This window comes from Neomonachus schauinslandi, chromosome 4, assembly GCF_002201575.2.
Source record: "Neomonachus schauinslandi chromosome 4, ASM220157v2, whole genome shotgun sequence".
Taxonomy (NCBI): Eukaryota; Metazoa; Chordata; class Mammalia; order Carnivora; family Phocidae; genus Neomonachus; species Neomonachus schauinslandi.
This window is the reverse complement of record NC_058406.1, coordinates 19094388-19113353: the sequence shown is the minus strand read 5'-3', so window position 1 is coordinate 19113353 and position 18966 is coordinate 19094388. Positions and strand designations below refer to the sequence as shown.

The window sequence follows — 18966 nt, the reverse complement described above, 5'->3', positions numbered from 1 at the left end:
TAGTTACCAAGTTAGTTGCCAACCACTAGTTACCAAGACTAACTAGTTACCAAGACTAGTTACATTCATGTCCTTCTTATACTTTCCATCCTTGTCCCCTCCAGGAGCAGATTTCTGGTTCTAATACAGAGGTCAGAGGCACATGTAGATTCATTTTAGATAAACTGATTTTATTTTGCTGAAAGTGTTTGTGTAAAAGGAACACCTATACAAGACTGGTTTGGGGAAGGGAGAAGGGCCAGAGATGGAGGGGGGACAGGTTTGTGCCCCCACAGGTGGGAGGATGAGGTGGAAGGGAATTTCTTTCAGCCCAGCTTGCCATTCCTTCATTGGCGAGAGAGGATGGCACAGAGCTCACTTCACTTTATCCCACTCTAGGGGAGGGAGGAGCAGAAATGGTGGACGTGTAGGCAAAGGGGGGCATCTGGGGTGACACATGGACTAGCACTACTTCCAGCCTTGAAGAGAACCCAGGGATGCTCTGTCCTAGACATGTCAGAGGCTTGGGGGCTGAGGTGGTCAGGAGCCAGGGTACTGACCAGGGTCAGAGGTCAGGAGGTCGGAGGTTGCTCTCTGGGGTCAGGGGGCAGAGACAGGACTGCTCCTCAGGGTCAGGGGGCAGGGGGTGGGAAGATTGTTCTCTGGAGTCAGAGCTCAGGACTTGGGAGTGGCCCTCAGCCTGCACCACTCCCCAGCCTCCCAGGCCTTCTGAGTAGAGCTCTTGGTTCCGTTCCTTCCACTGTCGGAACTTCTCTCCTGTCAGCTCGGGGTCACCTAGCACTTCCTCCAAGGCCTGCAGCTCCTGCAGCTTTGCCTGTGAAGAGAGTGGTGGCCAAGGCGCCATGATCACCCAGGTAGAGGGGCAGAGCCCAAGTGCAGAGCTCACTCTGGAGTCCAGGGCTTAGAACGCAGCACCTGGCCAGGTCTAGCCCTGATCCTCACATTGGGAGGCTGGCTCTGAGAACCTAGAACTTGGTCCAGTCCACAGCTAAGCCCAGAGCTCAGGGCCAGGAACCAGAAGCGAAAGCCCAGAGCCCTGTCCTTCACCGCGCCCAGTGCCCTCCCACTGACCTTGAGCGTGCTCTGTAACGCACGCACGCGGTGCGCTCGCTCGTTGAGCTGGGGGTCTCGGTTGCGCCGCATGAAAGAGCTCCGCCACTGTTCATGAGTGAGGGGCTGCGGCTGGCCCAGGAGGGACACGCCACCCTGCCTCAGCCCCCGCACCATTCCTTCCAGCGCCCCTTCACTGTTGTCTGTGGGAGGGGGAAGCAGATGAGGATGTGCCCATCCCAGGTCCCCCCACCCTCCATCTCAGCTCTGAACCCCAGCAGAACACCTGTTGGTGGGCCAAAGGAAGTCCGTGGGCTGCCCTGCGTGGGGGTGGCTGCGGGTGACGTGTCTCCATGGAGTGGACTCCAAACTTGGGCTGGGCTGGGCTGTGGGCAGGGTGGAAGGAGAGGTGGGTATCATTCTGAGCCCTGTAGCCTGTTATCCGCTCCCCACCAGTCTCCTACTCACCGAGGCTGAGCGGGACCCAGCCTCATCATCAGGGTCTTCTGCTTCTGTCTCACTGTAGCAGTCTGCGGGGGGGAAGGAGCAGATGGGGAGCCCACTAAGCCTCACAGGGTTTTGGGAGGCCCGGGAGCAGGATAGGGCATTGGAGCTCCCAGCCCCCATTCCCGGAAAGACAGAGGCTCAGCTGAGACCTGGTGGGAACACCCCTGTGAGACACCCACCTTCCTCTCGGGGCAGGGAGGCCCGCCCTGGAGACTGGTACTTGGAAATGCAGGTAATGAGATGGCGCACCCACCTGTGGAGGGGCAAACGGGTCTTGCAGTTTTCACCTACTGTATGCCAGGGGATTTTCACCTGTATCATCTTCTAACTTAATCCTCAGAGCACCTCTGAGAGGTAGGAACTCTTATTAACCCATTTTATAGATGATGAAACAGAGGCTTGGAGAAGTGAGTGCCTTGACCAGCCACTATCAGAGAGCTGAGATCAGAATCCAGGTTCCTGAGCCAGGCTCGCAAGCACTCACGTGGGAGCTGGGGCGTCAGAGGGGGTGGCACTCACATGCTCAGATCCTCCAGGGTATCAGCAGCGAAAATGAAGGGTTTGTACACGTCATGGGTGAGCTGGAACACACTGCCAGGGAGCAGGGGCGCCTCACTCAGCCTGGCTGTGCCCATCCAGAGCCCGTGAGGCTGCCCTGGGAATCCAGCTACCTGCTGCCCCCCACCCCCCACTTCTTCTCTCTCCCTTTCTCGCCCCACTCCCCGGTGTGTCACACTCCAGGACTTAACTATTTTTTCTTCTGATCCTGTCCACTTTCCAGACTGTAGTTGGAAACATTGATGAGGCCCTCAGCCTTCTCATCCTGGGGGGAATCACAGTGTGAGGGTCAGCTTGCAGCCCCATTACCCTGGAGGCCCAGTCAGGCCCCTGGGGGCAGAGAGGGGAGAAAGTGGCTCCTGGGCTCTCCAACCACAAATCTCCCAGTGCCGGGCACCTGGGGGGCTCAGTAGGTGAAGCGACTGCCTTCGGCTCAGGTCATGATCCTGGAGTCCCGGGATCGAGTCCCGCATTGGGCCCCCTGCTCAGCGGGGAGTCTGAGTCTCCCTCTGACCCTCCCCCCTCTCATGCTCTCTCTCTCTCTCTCTCAAATAAACAAAATCTTAAAAAACAGAAACAACCCCTCCCCCTAAATCTCCCAGTGCCTAGAGCTCAGGGCAGGAATCTGGGGGGGGGGGGGGCAGAGGGTGTGACCAAGGGGAGCCTCTTGAGCCAGGAAAGGGGAGCCAAAGCCATCCAGGAAAACAACCACAAAAGAGAAGACTGCTTATGCATTTGTTCTGTTTTAGAGACACAGGAAGCTGCTCCATACCCCTGAGCTTTGCAAAGGCTCTTCTCCCTTCCTGGTTTTTTTCTCCTTTCCATCTGACTAGCCCCCAGGCACTGATTTCTCAGGGGGCCTTCTCGACTCTTCAGGCTGGACTGTCCACGTCCGCTGGGCTCCTACCCATCCCTGGGCTTTTCCTTCATCATAGCGTGCGTTCCCCAAGCTGTCCCTGAGTGTGCACGCATCCTCCCCGCTACCAGCCCAGAGTAGCAGGACTGTCCCAGTCTGCCCTATGTCCCTAGTACGCAGCCCAGAGCTGGGGACACAGCAGGCACCTGAATGCTCACTGAACGACTAAGCAGGATAGACAGAGTCACAGAAGAGGAAGGGGAGGTGGGCAGAGCAAACGTGACTCTCCACGCTGCCCGGGACGCCTTTCTCAGCCTGCTTCCACGCACATCTCCGTTCGTTTCTCTCCAAAGAGTGATCTCGTTTTCCAGATAGGGCAGGGGGGGGGGGGGGGGCGGGCTGTGACCACAGATGGGGGTGCTGGCAGAATAAGGACAAACACCGGGGCTCTGACCCCCCTGCGGACCCGTGCGTGTGGCGGGGGGCTCACCCGGGGCTGGCAGTACCAGTACAGCGTGTGTCTCTTGAGCACAAACCAGCAGCGGCGCCAGCGCGGGCCCATGAAGCCACCGGGCGCCTTGCGCAGCAGGAGCCAGCCGTCGCAGTCCGGCTGGCCCAGCTCCCGGCACGACACCCGCCGGCGACTCAGCCGTGTCGCCACGCCTGCGGGAGCACAGCACGGCCCAGGGGGGTTAGGGGCTGGCGAGGCGTCCTGGACCCCCAAACCTGCTCCCGGCCCCACCCGCCCGCCAGTATTCCCAGCTGATCTTTCTGAACCCGTTCTCTGTGCTTGAAATGTTACAGGTGTCTCCCTGAGGCAGCGCTGCTCTTCCGCTTTCGAGATGAGGAAATGGAAGATCAGAGGAGCCCAGAGTCACAGAGCTGGTGAGAGGCCCAGGCTGGAAGCACAGGCTGTGTGTGAGATGGGAGCGGTGGTCTTGCCAAACACTGAAAAGACTTCGAAAAGGGCGCCTGGGTGGCTCAGTTGGTTGGGCGATACCTTCGGCTCAGGTCGTGATCCTGGAGTCCCGGGATCGAGCCCCGCATCGGGCTCCCTGCTCGGCGGGGAGTCTGCTTCTCCCTCTGACCCTCTCCCCTCTCATGCTCTCTCTCACTCTCTCTCTCTCAAATAGATAAATAAAATCTTAAAAAAAAAAAAAAGACTTCGAAGAGCTCGTATCAGGGACCCCCAGCCAGTCAAGTGCATCTCTTACCTTTTGATTTATTCCGACCAGAAACAGGACTCTGAAAAGGCCATAAGCGGTTAGAGAAGGGTCTGGGTCCAGAGCCACACAGCCCTCCTTGCTGAGCCCTCACCTTACCTTGTCAGGCTGTTCTGGGGCTTCCTGAGCCTCCGCTACCCCTGCGGGCAGTGTGGCTGGGGGCGCAGGGAGAATGGGCCGGGACTCAAGGTCAAGCGAGGTGGAGTCTGTCAGGAGGAGGGTCCATGAGCCCAGCCCCAGGCCGGGCAGTAAGGTGAGGATGTCAGAGTCGGGGGGTCAGAGCCAGGCATCCCACATGCCTTGCCCAGGGCATCTGCCACCTGGTGAGACTTTGAAACTACCTGTCCAGGTAGGGCTGGGTGCAGGACTTGGGTTTGAAGTCAGGTCAAAGGCAAAGACTTCTTCGGATGAGGCCCTGGGGAGAGCAAGGGGAGATGGAGATGACTGAGCCCGTGGCACCCCCGCCCAGACCCACCTGCGGCAGAGCCTGTTACCTGGGAGACAGTGCGGTGAAAGCCAGCGAGGGGCTCGTCAGCTGTGGGGAGCCCGGGACTGGAGGAGGGGTCTGGGGAACAACCAGAAATGGTGATAGAGCTGATGACAGGGGTCTGAAAGCGGGATGGGGACAGGGCTGCGGGGCAGGTACCTGTGGAGGGGTCTTTGGCACGGGGACCTTCTTCAGCACTAAGCTGACCCCGGCTGGCTCCCGCAGCAGCTCCCTCACCACGTTCTTATGGGGCCAGCCCACCTGGATGGGGCAGGAGGCAGGGGGCAGGGCAGGGACCCTGGGCTGATGCAGCTGCCCAGGAGGCTCCAGGGTAAGCCAACAGCCCTCACCCTCGCCCTCAGCCTCCTGCCACTCCTCCTCCAGGAGGCCTCCACCAGCCCCTTCACCTTGGCTCTGCCAAGGCCACTGACCTGTAAGAGCTGGCTCATCTCACGGACAGCAGCTCCCACAAGCCTGGTCTCCACAAGGCTCTCCCCAAGGGCCCCTCCCCACCCACCAGCCCTGGGTTTTACTCAGTGGCCCCTTCACCTCCCCTCTCCCCCACCCTGTGTCCCTCTCCTCCCCACTCACCACCACCTGCTCATTGACCTGGACAATCTCGTCTCCAGGCAGGATCTGCAGCCGGGAGTCGGCAGGGACCTGGTGGGGGGGGGGGGGTGCTCGTAGGGTTCGCTCTCCAGGGGCCTGAAGCGGGCTCAGCTGGAGGGTAGGGCCTTGGGGTGGGCAGCTGAGAAGGGCGTGGGATTCCCACCTGGGTGCCCACACGGGACACGAAGTGCAGGCAGTTACTGGTGGTGTGGACTTCCAGGCCCTGCCGAAGCAGAGGCTGCGGTCACTGAGAGTCCTCGGCGGGCAGAACTGAGGGGAGAGCTGGCCCAGGTCAGCACTGGCCGACTTGCTGTGTGACTTTGGGCCTGCCGCTCCTCTCAGGGTCCCTGCCTCCTCCTCCAGTAAGGGCCAGAGGGAGGCTGGGCTTGCTGACTAATGAGGTCGGAGATTCTCAGCAGCCCTCCTAAAGGGATCAGCGGGGCTGGGGGAGGACAGGGGCAGGACAGGGGCAGGGCTGGGGGCTCTGGTACTCTCAACTAGTCAAAGATTAAAGCAAGAAAGTCCACGTCCTTTCCCCAGTCCCCTAACCTGCCGCATCTGTGTCCCAGGGCTGGAATGTGTCACCTGAGACCACACCAAGCCCCTCAGGACTGGAGAAGGTGCTTCAGGACATAAGACCCCAGGAAAGTCCTCTGGGCCTTTAACAGCTGCACAGAAGAGGCCCTCCAGCCATAACAGCACAGGATTCTGTGGGATCCTAGAACCACATTTCAGGGCCCAGACAAGGCTGCCAAGAGGTCAGAGCTCACCAAAGGATGGTCCAGCTGCACGCGCTCCAGCACAGCCCTCTGCTCCAGCAGCTCCTGGGGGCTGCAGCTCAGGATGTGGTGGCAGATCCTGGCCACGTGGCTGCACTGGGGGAGGGGCGCAGGAAGCTGAGCCTGAGCCCCAACACCACCCCCCCCCCGCCACCCCAACTCCCCACTCAACCAAACCCACACTCACAATCCCCAGCACTCTGCTCTCCTTCTCAGCCACCGGACTGTCCTAGAAGTAGAGGGCCAACAACAGGGCCTCAGAGCTTTGGTTCCAAGGTCTTGTCCTCCTGATGCCAAGCCCCAGAAATCACCATACATGCCCTCCCCCGCTCTACCCTTCCCCCAGAGTCCAACTTCCTGAGACGCCCCTGCCAGCTAGAAGACCCGACACCCCCATCGCCCCTACCCCGTGGCCAGGCCTCCTTTCTTCCTGCCCCTGCCTCCTCCCAACCCCCACACCGATCCTGTGCTGATTCACAGGTTATAAAAAGCTCTAGCCTGACTTGGTCTCTACGGCCTGGGCCAAGCCTGGCCCTTGGTTCTCCTACCTCCTGCAAGGCCTGGCCCAGCTCCCCGCACAACTCCCCAATCTTCTGGCAGGCTGAGAAGTCATTTAAGTGGGAGAAGAGATACCTGGCAGGGGGAAGGATGGTAGGGGTAGTGGTTAGGGGGCTGTGATGACCAGTCAGGTCACAGAACCATTCAGAGCCAACTACTCATCTGCCACATGCGGGGAGAGAATATCTGCTCTGACGGGTTTCGCTTGGGGTAAAGGAGATGACTGATACATCGACAGAGCTTAGCACAGGACTTGTCTGTCAAGCGCCTAAGACATGCCAGGCCCCGCTCTAGGCACTGGGGAAGACAGACCTTACACACACGATTACGTCAGTAATGAGATAACTCAGCTGCTGTGAAACGTAGGGAGCTCTGAGAACCTGCAACAGGGAAGGCTCCCCAGAGGAGGTGGCATTTGAGCTGGGACCTGGGGGACAAGCAGCAGCGGTTGAAGGGAGTGGAGAAGCCCTCTGTGCAGTGTTAGGACGGTTATGATTACAAGCTGGGGGTGGGTGGGGACCCAGGCGCCCCAGTGCCCCTGCACAGACCAAATAACCTCTTTGCCCGGCTCCACAACATCTGAACGACAGCCGAGCTCTGTTCTTCTCTCCCAGGCCCCGAAGGAGGCCAAGGATGAGAAGGGTCCCCTCACCAGTTGGGGTCTTAGGAGGAGCCCAAGGTACCTATTGAGCCAGAAGAGGAGGGTCCGGGCCTCATGGGCCAGCTCCACAGCGGCACTGAGGACATCAGCAGGGGGCTCGGCACAGCCTTCCAGGTGGCCTTGGACTAAGTTCTGGAAAGCATAGGTCCCCTCGAGCAACCCCTCGGTCAGGCTCTGAAGGTTCTCTGTCTGTAGCCCAGAGCTCTGTGCCAGAAAAAAGGCAGGTTATTCCCTGGCAGTGGCCAGCCCCCCATCCGCAACCCCCAGGGGGTGGCAGCTGCAGCTAGTGTGGCCACCATTCACTCACCAGGGCCCGGAGCTGTTCAACCCCTTCCAGGATGAGCTCCTGGTGGCCCAGAGGCCACACGGTCAGAGCCTCAAGGCTTCGGGGACAGAGCTGGAGCAGGTACTTGCCAGACAGCTCCCAGTCCTCGAAGCAATAGTCCTGCAGGGAGTCATCGAGGCCTGGAGGGAGAACAGGGGTGGCGTGGCCTTTCAGGCCACTTCTTCACGCCCACAAAGCCCTTTTCCCTCCCATCTGTTCCTAACCACAATCCTGGGACCCAGGCTATGTTCTGCCCATTTCACAGATGAGACTACTGAGCAAGTAACTTAATTGCTCTGTGCCTCAGTTTCCTCACCTGTGAAATGGCAATAATAAAAGCACCTACTTTCTGCTCATGTGGGTATTAAATGACAGGATGCATGTCAAGCGCTTGGCCCATTCCCTGGTTCATGGTAGACAGTAACAGCCGCCAGACTCTTTACCCTGATCTACAAGGCCTTGTAAGATCAGGCCACCACCTGCCTCTCCAGTCTCATTCCCTGGCACAGCCCCTCAAACTCAATACTTTAGATCCAGAGCACTAACTCCCTGTAGCTCCTGGAATGCTCTTTTGTCTCAGGGTCTTTGTATGTGCTATTTCTTCTGCCTGGATTGTTCTAGCTCCTTCACTGCCCCCCCCTTTTAATCTAACTCCCCTCAGGAAGCCTTCCATAACTCCCCAGGGTAGGTTGGGGGCTCTCTTGCTCCCAACTGCCCCTCAAGCTCTGGGCCATAAATAACTGTTCATCTCGAACTCTAGCGCATACCTGGCACAGGATAGATAAGGCAGACTAAAAATAGGAATAATATCTATCGAAAGCTTATTGTGTGCTAGGCAAAATTTTAAGGGCTTTCTACATATTAACACATTTGGTGCTCACTGAATGTAGAAGATAATGACTATTGTTAATTCCATTTCATAGGTGGGAAAATTGATACAGAAATTAAGAAGCTTGCTCACTCTTTTTTTTTTTTTTAAGATTTTTATTTATTTATTTGAGAGCGAGAATGAGAGAGAGAGCATGAGAGGGGGGAGGGTCAGAGGGAGAAGCAGACTCCCTGCCGAGCAGGGAGCCCGATGCGGGACTCGATCCCGGGACTCCAGGATCACGACCTGAGCCGAAGGCAGTCGCTTAACCAACTGAGCCACCCAGGCGCCCGAAGCTTGCTCACTCTTTGAAGGAATTCCTTCCATTCCAAGTGAGGCTCCGTCACTGGGGAATGTGAGTGTCCTTAATAGCTCCCCTTCATTCCCCGTGTGACATTAAGAACACTGGGCTGGGAGTCCCTGGACGCCATGGCTACAGCCTCCGAGCAGCTCCTTTGCCATGGACAGTGACCCTGCTGTGCTGCCTTCCTCCCCAGTCTCCTACACTGAGCCACACAGGCCAGGCACCTGCCAGGGTTGTTTCATTTTGTCTACCTCATGAGGTCATTGCTGACTTTCTCATCTTATGGATAGAGAAACTGAGACCTCTGGTCGCAGAGCTGGTGAGTGGAGGGGCAGGGCCTGGAACTCAGCCTGGGAGTCTGACTCCAGCCCTGAATCTCTGCTTTTCAAGGGCTGGTGGCCCTGAGCCCTGGGCCTGCCAGCAGCGTCCTCCGTTCCCCTTCACTCCCTTGGGAGCTTCCCCCACCCGGAAGGCTGTCGGGCCTCCCCTCCCCTCTCCCAGCTGCAGTCTGGGCCGTTTCCCACCCATCGGGCCTCACTGACTGGCCCGCACGTCCTCCCCCGAGGCCCCGTGGGGCTGTGCCAACCCCTTCGGTCTGACTGGGCCTTCCTTTTCTCTCTCTGGGAACCTCAAGGTGGGGAGAAGGGAAAAGACAGGAGGACCGGCCCTATTCCAAAGCCCAAGCAAATCACTTCCTGGCTCAGTCCGTCAGTTTCCGCTTCTGAAAAATGGGTTTAATAACAGCCCACTGAGCCCTGGGGCGGAGGGAAGCTAAAGACTTAGTGGGCGAGGGCGCGCGGGGGCCGCCCCGCTGTGTTCCTGACACAACCACCGCCTCCCCGCCGCCACCCTGGCAGCCCCTAGCGATGCTGGGGCGATGGGAGACCCCCTCAAGTTCTCGGGCCCCCCGGGGTCATCCCGTCGATCCTTCTGCCTAGCACAGTACCAGGTACCCGGCAGAAGCTCTGTAAATTACTTGACCCACCAACTGACAGACTAGCTCGTCCTTCTTCCTTTCCCTCTCCCGGTCGCAGCGCCCCTCAAGCCCGACTCTGCCCAGGCCCACCTCTCAGCCAAGCTGCCACCTTCCCGGGGGTCCAGCTCGTTACCGGCTCCATGGCCGAGACCGCCCGCTGGGATCCGCTCCCGCCGGGTCCCGCCCGCGCAGGAATTTCCGCTCCCGGAGTCCCGCCGGGGGAGGGACCGGGGCTGGGCGCTGGGCGGAGCCACCGGCCTACCTGGGCCCAGCTTGGACGGCCAGGTGAGGCGCTGCCCCGCCATTGGCCCGCCACCTGTCCGCCTCCCGCCCCGCCCTTCAGGCGTCCTTGGGCCCCTGGGCGGCCCGACCCGAGGCGGAGCCACTGGTGTGCGACCCAGGCGGCTTGGGAGCGGGCCGGGATCCCGCCCCAAACTGCACTTTGACCTTTAGGCTCCAAGAAAGAAAAGGAAGGAAGGGAGGAAGGAAAGGAAGGGAAGGAAGAAAAGGAAGGGAAGGAAGGAAGGGAAGGGAAGGGAAGGAAGGAAAGGAAGGGAAGGAAGGAAAGGAAGGGAAGGAAGGAAGGAAGGGTCAGAAAGGTGAGCAGGAAGCGCAGCAGCAAAGCACAGAGGCGAGGGAGTCAGAGCCCTGGCTGCAAATGTCCGTTCTGCAGTTTGTTGGCTCCCTGACCCTACCCACCCAACCCACCCAACGTCAGTTTGTCTGCAAAATGGGCTGCTGTGCATAGTACCTGTGTTAATAGCTCTAAAACTTTTCGGAATAGGGGTTTTTAGTTCCCCTCTTTTTTGGCACACAGACCCTTCTGGCAGTCTGGTGAAAGCTATGGACCCTTTCTCAGAATAGTGCTTTTGGAAGCATTAAAAAAAAAAATGCTGAAGGTTACAAGGAAGAGAATTATAACCAAAATATATTTAAAACACAAATTTATGGGCCGCCTGGGTGGCTCAGTTGGTTAAGTGTCTGCCTTCAGCTTGGGTCATGATCCCAGGGTCCTAGAATCCAGTCCCACATCAGGCTCCTTGCTCAGCGGGGAGCCTGCTTCTCCCTCTGCTACTCCCCCTGCTTGTGCTCTGCCTCTCTCTCTCTGGCAAATAAATAAAATCTTTAAAAAAACAATAACAACATACAAATTTATGATTGGGGTGCCTGGCTGGCACAGTATAGTGTGCAACTCTTGATCTCGGGGTTGTGAGTTGGAGCCCCACGTTTGTTGGGTGTAGAGATTACTTAAAAAAAAAAAAATCTTAAAAAAAAACCCAAAACACCACAAGCCTCAGCAATCAGACAACAAAAGAAATAAAAGACATCCGAATCGGCAAAGAAGTCAAACTCTCACTCTTTGCAGATGATATGATACTTTATGTGGAAAACCCAAAAGACTCCACCCCAAAACTGCTAGAACTCATACAGGAATTCACTAAAGTGGAAGGATATAGAATCAATGCACAGAAATCAGTTGCATTTCTATACACCAACAACGAGACAGAAGAAAGAGAAATTAAGGAGTCAACCCCATTTACAATTACACCAAAAAACTGTAAGATACCTAGCAATAAATCTAACCAAAGAGGCAAAGGATCTGTTCTCAGAAAACTATAGAATACTCATGAAAGAAATTGAGGAAAACACAAAGAAATGGAAAATATGTTCCATGCTCATGGATTAGAAGAACAAATATTGTGAAAATGTCTATGCTACCTAGAGCAATCTACACATTCAATGCAATCCCTATCAAAATATCATCAACTTTTTCACAGAAATGGAACAAATAATTCTAAAATTTGTATGGAACCAGAAAAGACCCCGAATAGCCAAAGGAATGTTGAAAAAGAAAAGCAAAGCTGGCGGCATCACAATTCCAGACTTCAAGCTCTATTACAAAGCTGTCATCATCAAGACAGTATGGTACTGGCACAAAAACAGACACATAGATCAATGGAACAGAATAGAGAGCCCAGAAATGGGCTCTCACCTCTATGGTCAACTAATCTTTGACAAAGCAGGAAAGAATATCCAATGGAAGAAAGACAGTCTCTTCAACAAATGGTGTTGGGAAAATTAGACAGCCACATGCAGAAGAATGAAACTGGACCATTTTCTTACACCATACACAAAAATAGACCCAAAATGGATGAAAGACCTAAATGTGAGACAGGAATCCATCAAAATCCCAGATGAGAACAACAAGCAGCAACCTCTGTGACCTCGGCCGCAGCAACTTCTTGCTAGACACATCACCAAAGGCAAGGGAAGCAAGGGCAAAAATGAACTACTGGGACTCCATCAAGATAAAAAGCTTTTGCACAGGAAAGGAAACAGTCAACAAAACCAAAAGACAACTGACAGAATGGGAGAAGATATTTGCAAATGACATATCAGATAAAGGGCTAGTATCCAAAATCTATAAAGAACTTATCAAACTCAACACCCAAGGAACAAATAAGTCAATCAAGAAATGGGCAGAAGTGGGCGCCTGGGTGGCTCAGATGGTTAAGCGTCTGCCTTCGGCTCAGGTCATGATCTCAGGGTCCTGGGATCGAGTCCCGCATCGGGCTCCCTGCTCCTTGGGAGCCTGCTTCTCGCTCTGCCTCTCTCTCTCATGAATAAATAAATAAAATCTTTACAAAAAAAAAAGGAATGGGCAGAAGACATGAACAGGCATTTCTGTAAAGAAGACATCCAAATGGCCAACAGACACATGAAGAAGTGCTCCACATCACTCGGCATCAGGGAAATACAAATCAAAACTTCAATGAGATACCACCTCACACCAGTCAGAATGGCTAAAAGTAACAAGTCAGGAAATGACAGATGTTGGCGAGGATGCGGAGAAAGGGGAACCCGTCTACACTGTTGGTGGGAATGCAAGCTGGAGCAGCCACTCTGGAAAACAGTATGGAGGTTCCTCAAAAAGTTTGAAATAGAGCTACCCTATGACCCAGCAATTGCACTGCTGGGTATTTACCCCAAAGATACAAATGTAGTAATCTGAAGGGGCCCCTGCACCCCAATGTTTATAGCAACAATGTCCACAATAGCCAAACTATGGGAAGAGCCCAGATGTCTGACAGATAAATGGATAAAGAAGATGATAAAGAAGACACACACAGGAATATTATGCAGCCATGAAAAAATGAAATCTTGCCATTTGCAACCAGGTAGATGGAACTAAAGTGTATTATGCTAAGTGAAATGAGTCAATCAGAGAAAGACAATTATCATATGATCTCACTGATAATGTGGAATTTGAGAAACAAGGCAGAAGATCATAGGAAAGAGGAAAAAATGAAACAAGACGAAAACAGAGAGGGAGATAAACCATAACAGACTCTTAATCGCAGGAAACAAACTGAGGGTTGCTGGAGTGGAGGGGGGGTGGGAGGAATGGGGTGAGTGGGTGATGGACATTGGGGAGGGTATGTTTTGCGGGGAGCAGTGTATTGTGGAAGACTGATGAATCACAAACCTGTACCCCTGAAACAAAGAATACATTATATGTTAATAATAAAAAACCCCAAAAATTTATGATATAGTAATGTGTTTATTAGCATTAAATAAGACTGTCAAGTTAAATTTTCCTTTTCTAACGATATCAGTGTGTTGTTCAACTAGAAGAACGCTAAACTGTGGGGTGGTCTTTGACTCACCTCTTTGCACATATTTATCAGTTAACAACTAAACATAGGGAATGCAGGAGCGTAATGGAGAAGCCTGGGTCACCAGCGTGAGAACAGGTAGATACACCATTTGGTCATGGATCCTCTACTAGGCCTAGAGGTGCCCAATTAATGGCAGCTACGTAGCAGCAGTGTCTGAAAGAGTGTGATTTAATAGTGGATTAATAACTATGATGATTTTGAAATAGTCATGAGCATATATAATATTGAGATAGTTGAATAACTCTATCTTGATATAAAAATATCTGTGATTTCAATACGTGGCAAAGCCACAGATGCTCCTGATATGTCGATCCATATAGAAGGAAATGGTCAATTTGTTCCCATCCAAGTTTACGGGGCCCCTAAATTCTGAATCCCAGTTAAGAGCCTTTCTCTTAGAACAAGTCCGAAACATATTGTTTGTAGCTGTCAGCATCGTCACCATCATCATCCCAGGCCAGGGGACTCTCAGGACTTCAGAATCAGACAGAATCAGTTCCACTTGCTGTGTGACTGAGCCTAACCTAAATACCTCTCTGAACCTGTTTCTTCCTGTCTAAACAGGACACCTAGACCTTAGCGCTGTGAAGATTTCCTTGAAGTACTTTGAAATCTGTCCCATGGGATAGATCTGAGTTATTATTGCTTTAATTTTGTGGAAAGGGGCCTGGCCCTCTGACTGTGTCACTTTGGAATTCCTACCAGTGCCCCAATACCCAGCCTTCCAAGCCTGTCATGATCTTGCCCTCAAATCCAAATTCCGCACTTGGCCTATGGATGGCTCAATATAGCGTGTGTGTTTCAGTTGTCATCATTTAATCATTTCACATACAAATCCAGTTCTCTGGAACTTGGCCAGCTCTACTGACCCCTCCCCACCTTCACATGTGGCATCAAACATGAATGCAGATTGTTGGCTGCTTCTTTCAAGGTCCCCGCAGGTCCCTGCAGGCCTTGCTCCCTCAGTGGTGACCCAGTAGGCTCCAAATGTGCAACACGGCCCTCACCTCTCTGGTCTCCTCCTTTGCCTCATGCTTCCTCACATCCTGCACGGCACGTGTCCCTTCATCACTCCTCTGTGCTGCGTCCCCCTTTCACATTTTTGCCTCTTCCTTCAACAGCCTCCCTGTGGCACTCTGGGGAAGCCCAATAAACACAGACCCGTCTCCACCATCCTGATTTCATCAAACACCTACCCTGAGCCAGTCAGCCCCTGCCCTCCCTGAACACTCCCAATCCTGTAGGGGAGAAACAGACAGGAACTCACCACTTGGGCGCCTGGGTGGCTCAGATGGTTAAGCGTCTGCCTTCGGCTCAGGTCATGATCCCAGGGTCCTGGGATTGAGTCCCGCATCGGGCTCTCTGCTCCTTGGGAGCCTGCTTCTCCCTCTGCCTCTCTCTCTCTGTCTCTCTCTGTCTCTCTCTGTCTCTCATGAATAAATAAATAAAATCTTAAAAAAAAAAAAAAAAAAGGAACTCACCACTTGTACTCATGTGCTCCCCTAAAGGACTGGGGGCCTCACATCCACAACCTTGCCTTTATTTTGTGCCCCCAGCACCTGGCAGGGCTAGGCAAGTAAGGGTAGAGTAAATGGTAGCTTCTATTTTAAAGGTAGTTTTATGAGTTTATAATAAAAGTTATTTCTGCACATTTGTTGTAAAACATTCAAAGGTTAACAGTAGATCATTATATCTCTATTCCATTCCCAAGTGGGAACCACTGTAAAATTTCCATTCTTTACGTAGGCAGATACTCCACATGCTATTCTGAAAATGTGCTTTTTTTTTTTTATTTTTCATTTTATGAGACAGTCAATACCAAATGAAATAATATACCGTCACTGCTTAGAACGCTGCCTGACACAGTTGGTGACTGTTTCTTAGCATGCCATGGACAGCTTTCTTAATCAGTATATACTAATCTCCTTTTACTATTGTCCCCAAACCAAGAATAGGAAAGTCCCTGCAGGAACTTCATCTTGGAGAAAGAAGTGGTATGTGCTTTTCCCCAAGGTAGGGGCCGTTGATCCAATAGAAACCAAGTGAAAAGGCTTACCAATGTTTGGTGGGCGGGGGGGTTTAACAAGGCACCCTGCCCCTCCCTTGCTGAGGACTCACTGGTGATATCCAACCATCTGAGGGGTAGGGACAGAGCCAGGACCAGGGCTGGGGAGACCCTCCTAGTACCTGGTCCAGGTCTAAGACTCCCGAGCGCTGCCAGGCAAGGCCTCTCCTGCCTACCCAGCCTGGCCTCCCTGGTGAGTGGGGGAGGTGCTGCTCAGGCCTGATGCTGATCTCTCTTGACAGCTGCTCCTAAGGCTGGCAGGACGGGCCGGCGGGGGAAGGGACCAGATTTAAAGGTCCAGCTGCCCCGCCCCCTGCCAGACCTGGGAGGGCAGATGCTGGTGAGCATCCTCTGAGGCATGGCTCTCATGTATATGAGAGATCAGAAACCTCTGTGCCCTGATTCCCGCTCCTGGGTATCATGAACACCACTAGCCCTCATTCCTGCTTCCCACCCCACAGGCCGCCAGGGAGACTGCCCCACCATGAGATTCCGACGCCTGACCCCTGGCTACTTCCGGGTACTACAGGTAAGTACCTCTCACCGATGGCTTCTGCCACCGGCCTCCTACTTTTCCCCAGCATTGCTGGGCTGACCCCCCAGCAGCCAGGCTGTCACGTTTCCTGCCGCCTGAGCCGCCAGGGCCCAGATGGGCAGTGAAGCGAGAGGGATCGGGGTGGAATCTCCCTGGGGCAGCAACAGCATCCATATCTCCTTCACCCAGCTGTACCTTCTCAGTTCCTTCCCACCCTCTGCCTTCCTGGAAGTCTCAACTGACCCCTCAGATGGACCCTCTGTGTACCTCCAGATGCAGATAGCTGGGGAGCTGAAAGCAGAGCCCCGGAGCCCACTGGCTGGGGTTGTGGCTACACTGCTGGCCGTCCTTGGATTGGGAGGCTCCTGCTATGCTGTCTGGAAGATGGTGGGGCAGCGGCGGCCGCCACAGGCCTGAGGATAAAGTAGGCGGCCTCTCACCTGGGTCCTGGGAAGGTGACTCGGGGGGGGCTGCAATCTCGGGAGGCCATTTCTTTTCTGAGGGCCAGTCCCTGCTCTCACTGGGGAGCAGGAGAGTATAAATCTGATCCTCCCTCTCCCTTTCACTGAGGGGGCTCCATCTGGGGGCTCCAGCTCAGATGCCAGGACCCCTGAGGGAAGGCAAGGCTCTAGGTTCCAAAGCTAGACCAAGTGGGGAATAGACACCCTAGGCCCTGTAAACGAGAGTAGCAGAAAAACCCCACAAGGCAGGAGCTGGGGGGAGTGGCCTGGAGGTTAGAGAGTCAGAGGCAAGTCTTCTCTATCCAGTTCCTTTATTGGGGGTGAGGGCACCCAGAAGAGGCCATCCACTCCCCAAACCCAGGGTCAAAAGAGGTTGGCACAGTCTCTCCCAGCCTAGCCCTTGCCTCACTGTCCATGGGCAGCTCCCCTGCCTTGCATCCTCAGGTCATGTCAGGGAGTTGTGTCCATCTCAGGGATGTCAGTGGATACTTCTGTGGGCACTGCCAGTCGCTGGGGGGTCACATAAGAGCCCATTCCCGCTGCCCTTTCGGCCTCTTCCTGACTGTAGGGCTCCACGCTCAGCTGCTTTAGCCTGGGAGAAAGAAGAGTGAGAGTTGGGAGCCGACCAGATGCAAGCCCTGTCTGCCCAGCACTCGTCCATCAATCTTCTCCTTACTCCTTCATACCTTTTCTTGTGGTCTTTGGATCGGAAGTGGGTCTTCAGGGTGGCGGAATCGATGAAGTATCTCCTGTAGGGATGGGAGGTGGGTAATAAGAGTGAGGTGATGCCTCTCAGGTACGCCTATCTCCCTGAACCTAGCTCTTCCTGACGCCCGGCAGCGGGACTGAAGGGATGGGCGGCCAGCCGACCCACGGGTCCCACGAGAAGAGACCCCGCGCGTCCCGGTCCCCGGACCTCACGCCCCAGATCAGAAACCTCTGTGCCCTGATTCCCGCTCCTGGGGAGGAGAAGGGTAGGCGCCTACCCTTCTCCTCCCCAGGCCAGGCCCGGCTGGGACTCACGTGCAGGCCAGACAGCGATGCAGGCCGCCCCCGGGCAGGTCGGGGTCGGGCGCAGAGGCCGGGTCTGGCCGAGACCGTGCGGGAACCTGGGGCCGCAGCTCGCGGTGAATCTCATCCAGGTCCGGCCGCCGCCGCTTCGCCTTCATCTGGCGGGCCAGGGAGCGGGTTCGGTGCGCACCCGTCCGGCGGGAGCGACCCATGGCCGGTGACAGCGGGGCCAGGAGGCCCAGAGTCGGGTCGGACGCACACGTGTGGGAGCTTCCGGATTGTTGGCTGGCGTCACGTGACGCCCGGGGGCCGAGCCAGCTCCTCCAGACCGCCTCAGTCTTGAGCGCCCCCAGGCGGCCGTTAACGTCAGTGACGGAGCGCCGGGCGGGGCCCAGAGCGGCGTCATCGGCCGGGGGCGAGGCTATTGCTGCGGAGCGCTGGGTGGTGCGTGCCCCCGGGGGATTCCGGCCACTGCCCTCCCGTCCTACCTGGCCCAGCCTGTCTCTGCGCCATCCCCGGGCACCATCACCCCTTGCTTGTTCCCTGCTCTTAGACTCCGCTGTTAGTGGGGAGAGGGAAAATGCTTTGAGCATCTCTGGGAGGCACTGAAAAATGTCTGTCATGTGAATAAATGGATTAATGAGTAAGAGTAAGTTTGCGATCCCGGCCCCCACAAGGATTCGTGAGATACCTCCACTTCCTGACAAAGCCCTCACCACTTATCACCGTTTCCCACTTAATTCCCTTGGATCTCCAGGCTTCATCCACCCCCAGTCAAATCCGTGAGCAAGGAGTGTTCCTCCTCAGGGAGCACAGAACTCAGGCGTCCCCTCAGACTGAACGGGGGGTCAGCTCCTCTCACAAGAAGAGAAAGTGCTCATAGAAGGACCTCTCATCTTTGCCCCCTTTCTCTGAGCCCTGGACTCCCAGGCATGGGCTGGCAGCAAAGGCAGAGATACAGCCTAGGGTTTGTGTGCTCAGAGTGGGGAGAGGGCCAGACAGTTTTTCCCCATTCATCAGATCCGGGTGCCTTCCTGGCTGACCAGAGGAGCTCAGCAATAATTCAGGGACTCCAGCTCTTTGGAACCTGTTGCCAGGAAACAGGGAGACGTGCACGTGCATCCCTGGGGAAAGGAATCAATTTCCAGCCCAGACAAAGTAGTGAAATGTAAGCCCAGGGTGCCAGCTGGGGGCCTTGGGACCTCCTCAATCCAGTTCACAGCTGAGTGGGGATATAGGGTGGGCCCTGCTGAGGGCACAACGGGTGTGGCTATAGCCACAGGGGCACCAGTGTGGGTCTTGGGCCCAAGGACTTTATGAATGGACTTTTGTGAATAAAGACAGATTTTTCTGGAGCCATTCCAAGAGATCCAATTCAAGTACCCGTAGGGCCAGGAAGGAGACCTCCATAGAGATGTCTTCATTATTCTTGGCCAATATGGGTCAAGACAAG

At 55.0% G+C, this 18966-nt stretch overlaps 3 protein-coding genes across 7 annotated transcripts; 1 reads left to right on the top strand and 2 right to left on the bottom strand.

Annotated features, from left to right (window-relative positions):
- Positions 1–164: 164 nt before the first annotated feature.
- Positions 165–16976, bottom strand: CNKSR1 (connector enhancer of kinase suppressor of Ras 1). Of its 4 annotated transcripts, none has more exons than XM_021683580.1 (21): positions 16912–16976; positions 7596–7753; positions 7311–7492; positions 6618–6702; positions 6257–6298; positions 6061–6165; positions 5454–5513; positions 5273–5341; positions 4841–4942; positions 4689–4759; positions 4536–4609; positions 4294–4400; positions 4186–4216; positions 3462–3634; positions 2307–2380; positions 2077–2148; positions 1737–1810; positions 1519–1580; positions 1337–1436; positions 1072–1253; positions 165–814 (listed from the first exon to the last, which is right to left on the bottom strand). In XM_021683580.1, exons 1-21 carry the CDS (start codon positions 16916–16918, stop codon positions 545–547), a joined length of 2100 nt encoding a protein of 699 aa, XP_021539255.1. In that variant the 5' UTR covers positions 16919–16976; the 3' UTR covers positions 165–544. The 4 variants fall into 4 exon arrangements, with proteins under 4 accessions (XP_021539255.1, XP_044769846.1, XP_021539254.1 ...); XM_044913911.1 differs by lacking the exon at positions 16912–16976 and adding an exon at positions 9852–9938 and having other exon boundaries at positions 5231–5341; XM_021683579.1 differs by lacking the exon at positions 16912–16976 and adding an exon at positions 9852–9938.
- Positions 7719–17815, bottom strand: ZNF593 (zinc finger protein 593). 2 transcript variants are annotated; one of them, XM_021683583.1, is made up of 4 exons: positions 17526–17815; positions 17189–17251; positions 16912–17094; positions 7719–7753 (listed from the first exon to the last, which is right to left on the bottom strand). In XM_021683583.1, the coding sequence occupies exons 1-3, from the start codon at positions 17723–17725 to the stop codon at positions 16953–16955; spliced, it is 405 nt and encodes a 134-aa protein (XP_021539258.1). In that variant the 5' UTR covers positions 17726–17815; the 3' UTR covers positions 7719–7753; positions 16912–16952. The 2 variants fall into 2 exon arrangements, with proteins under 2 accessions (XP_021539258.1, XP_021539257.1); XM_021683582.1 differs by lacking the exon at positions 7719–7753 and having other exon boundaries at positions 16795–17094.
- LOC123324556 (putative transmembrane protein ZNF593OS) lies at positions 15991–16458 on the top strand. Its single transcript, XM_044913913.1, has 2 exons — positions 15991–16035; positions 16315–16458. The coding sequence occupies exons 1-2, from the start codon at positions 15991–15993 to the stop codon at positions 16456–16458; spliced, it is 189 nt and encodes a 62-aa protein (XP_044769848.1).
- Positions 17816–18966: the final 1151 nt, after the last annotated feature.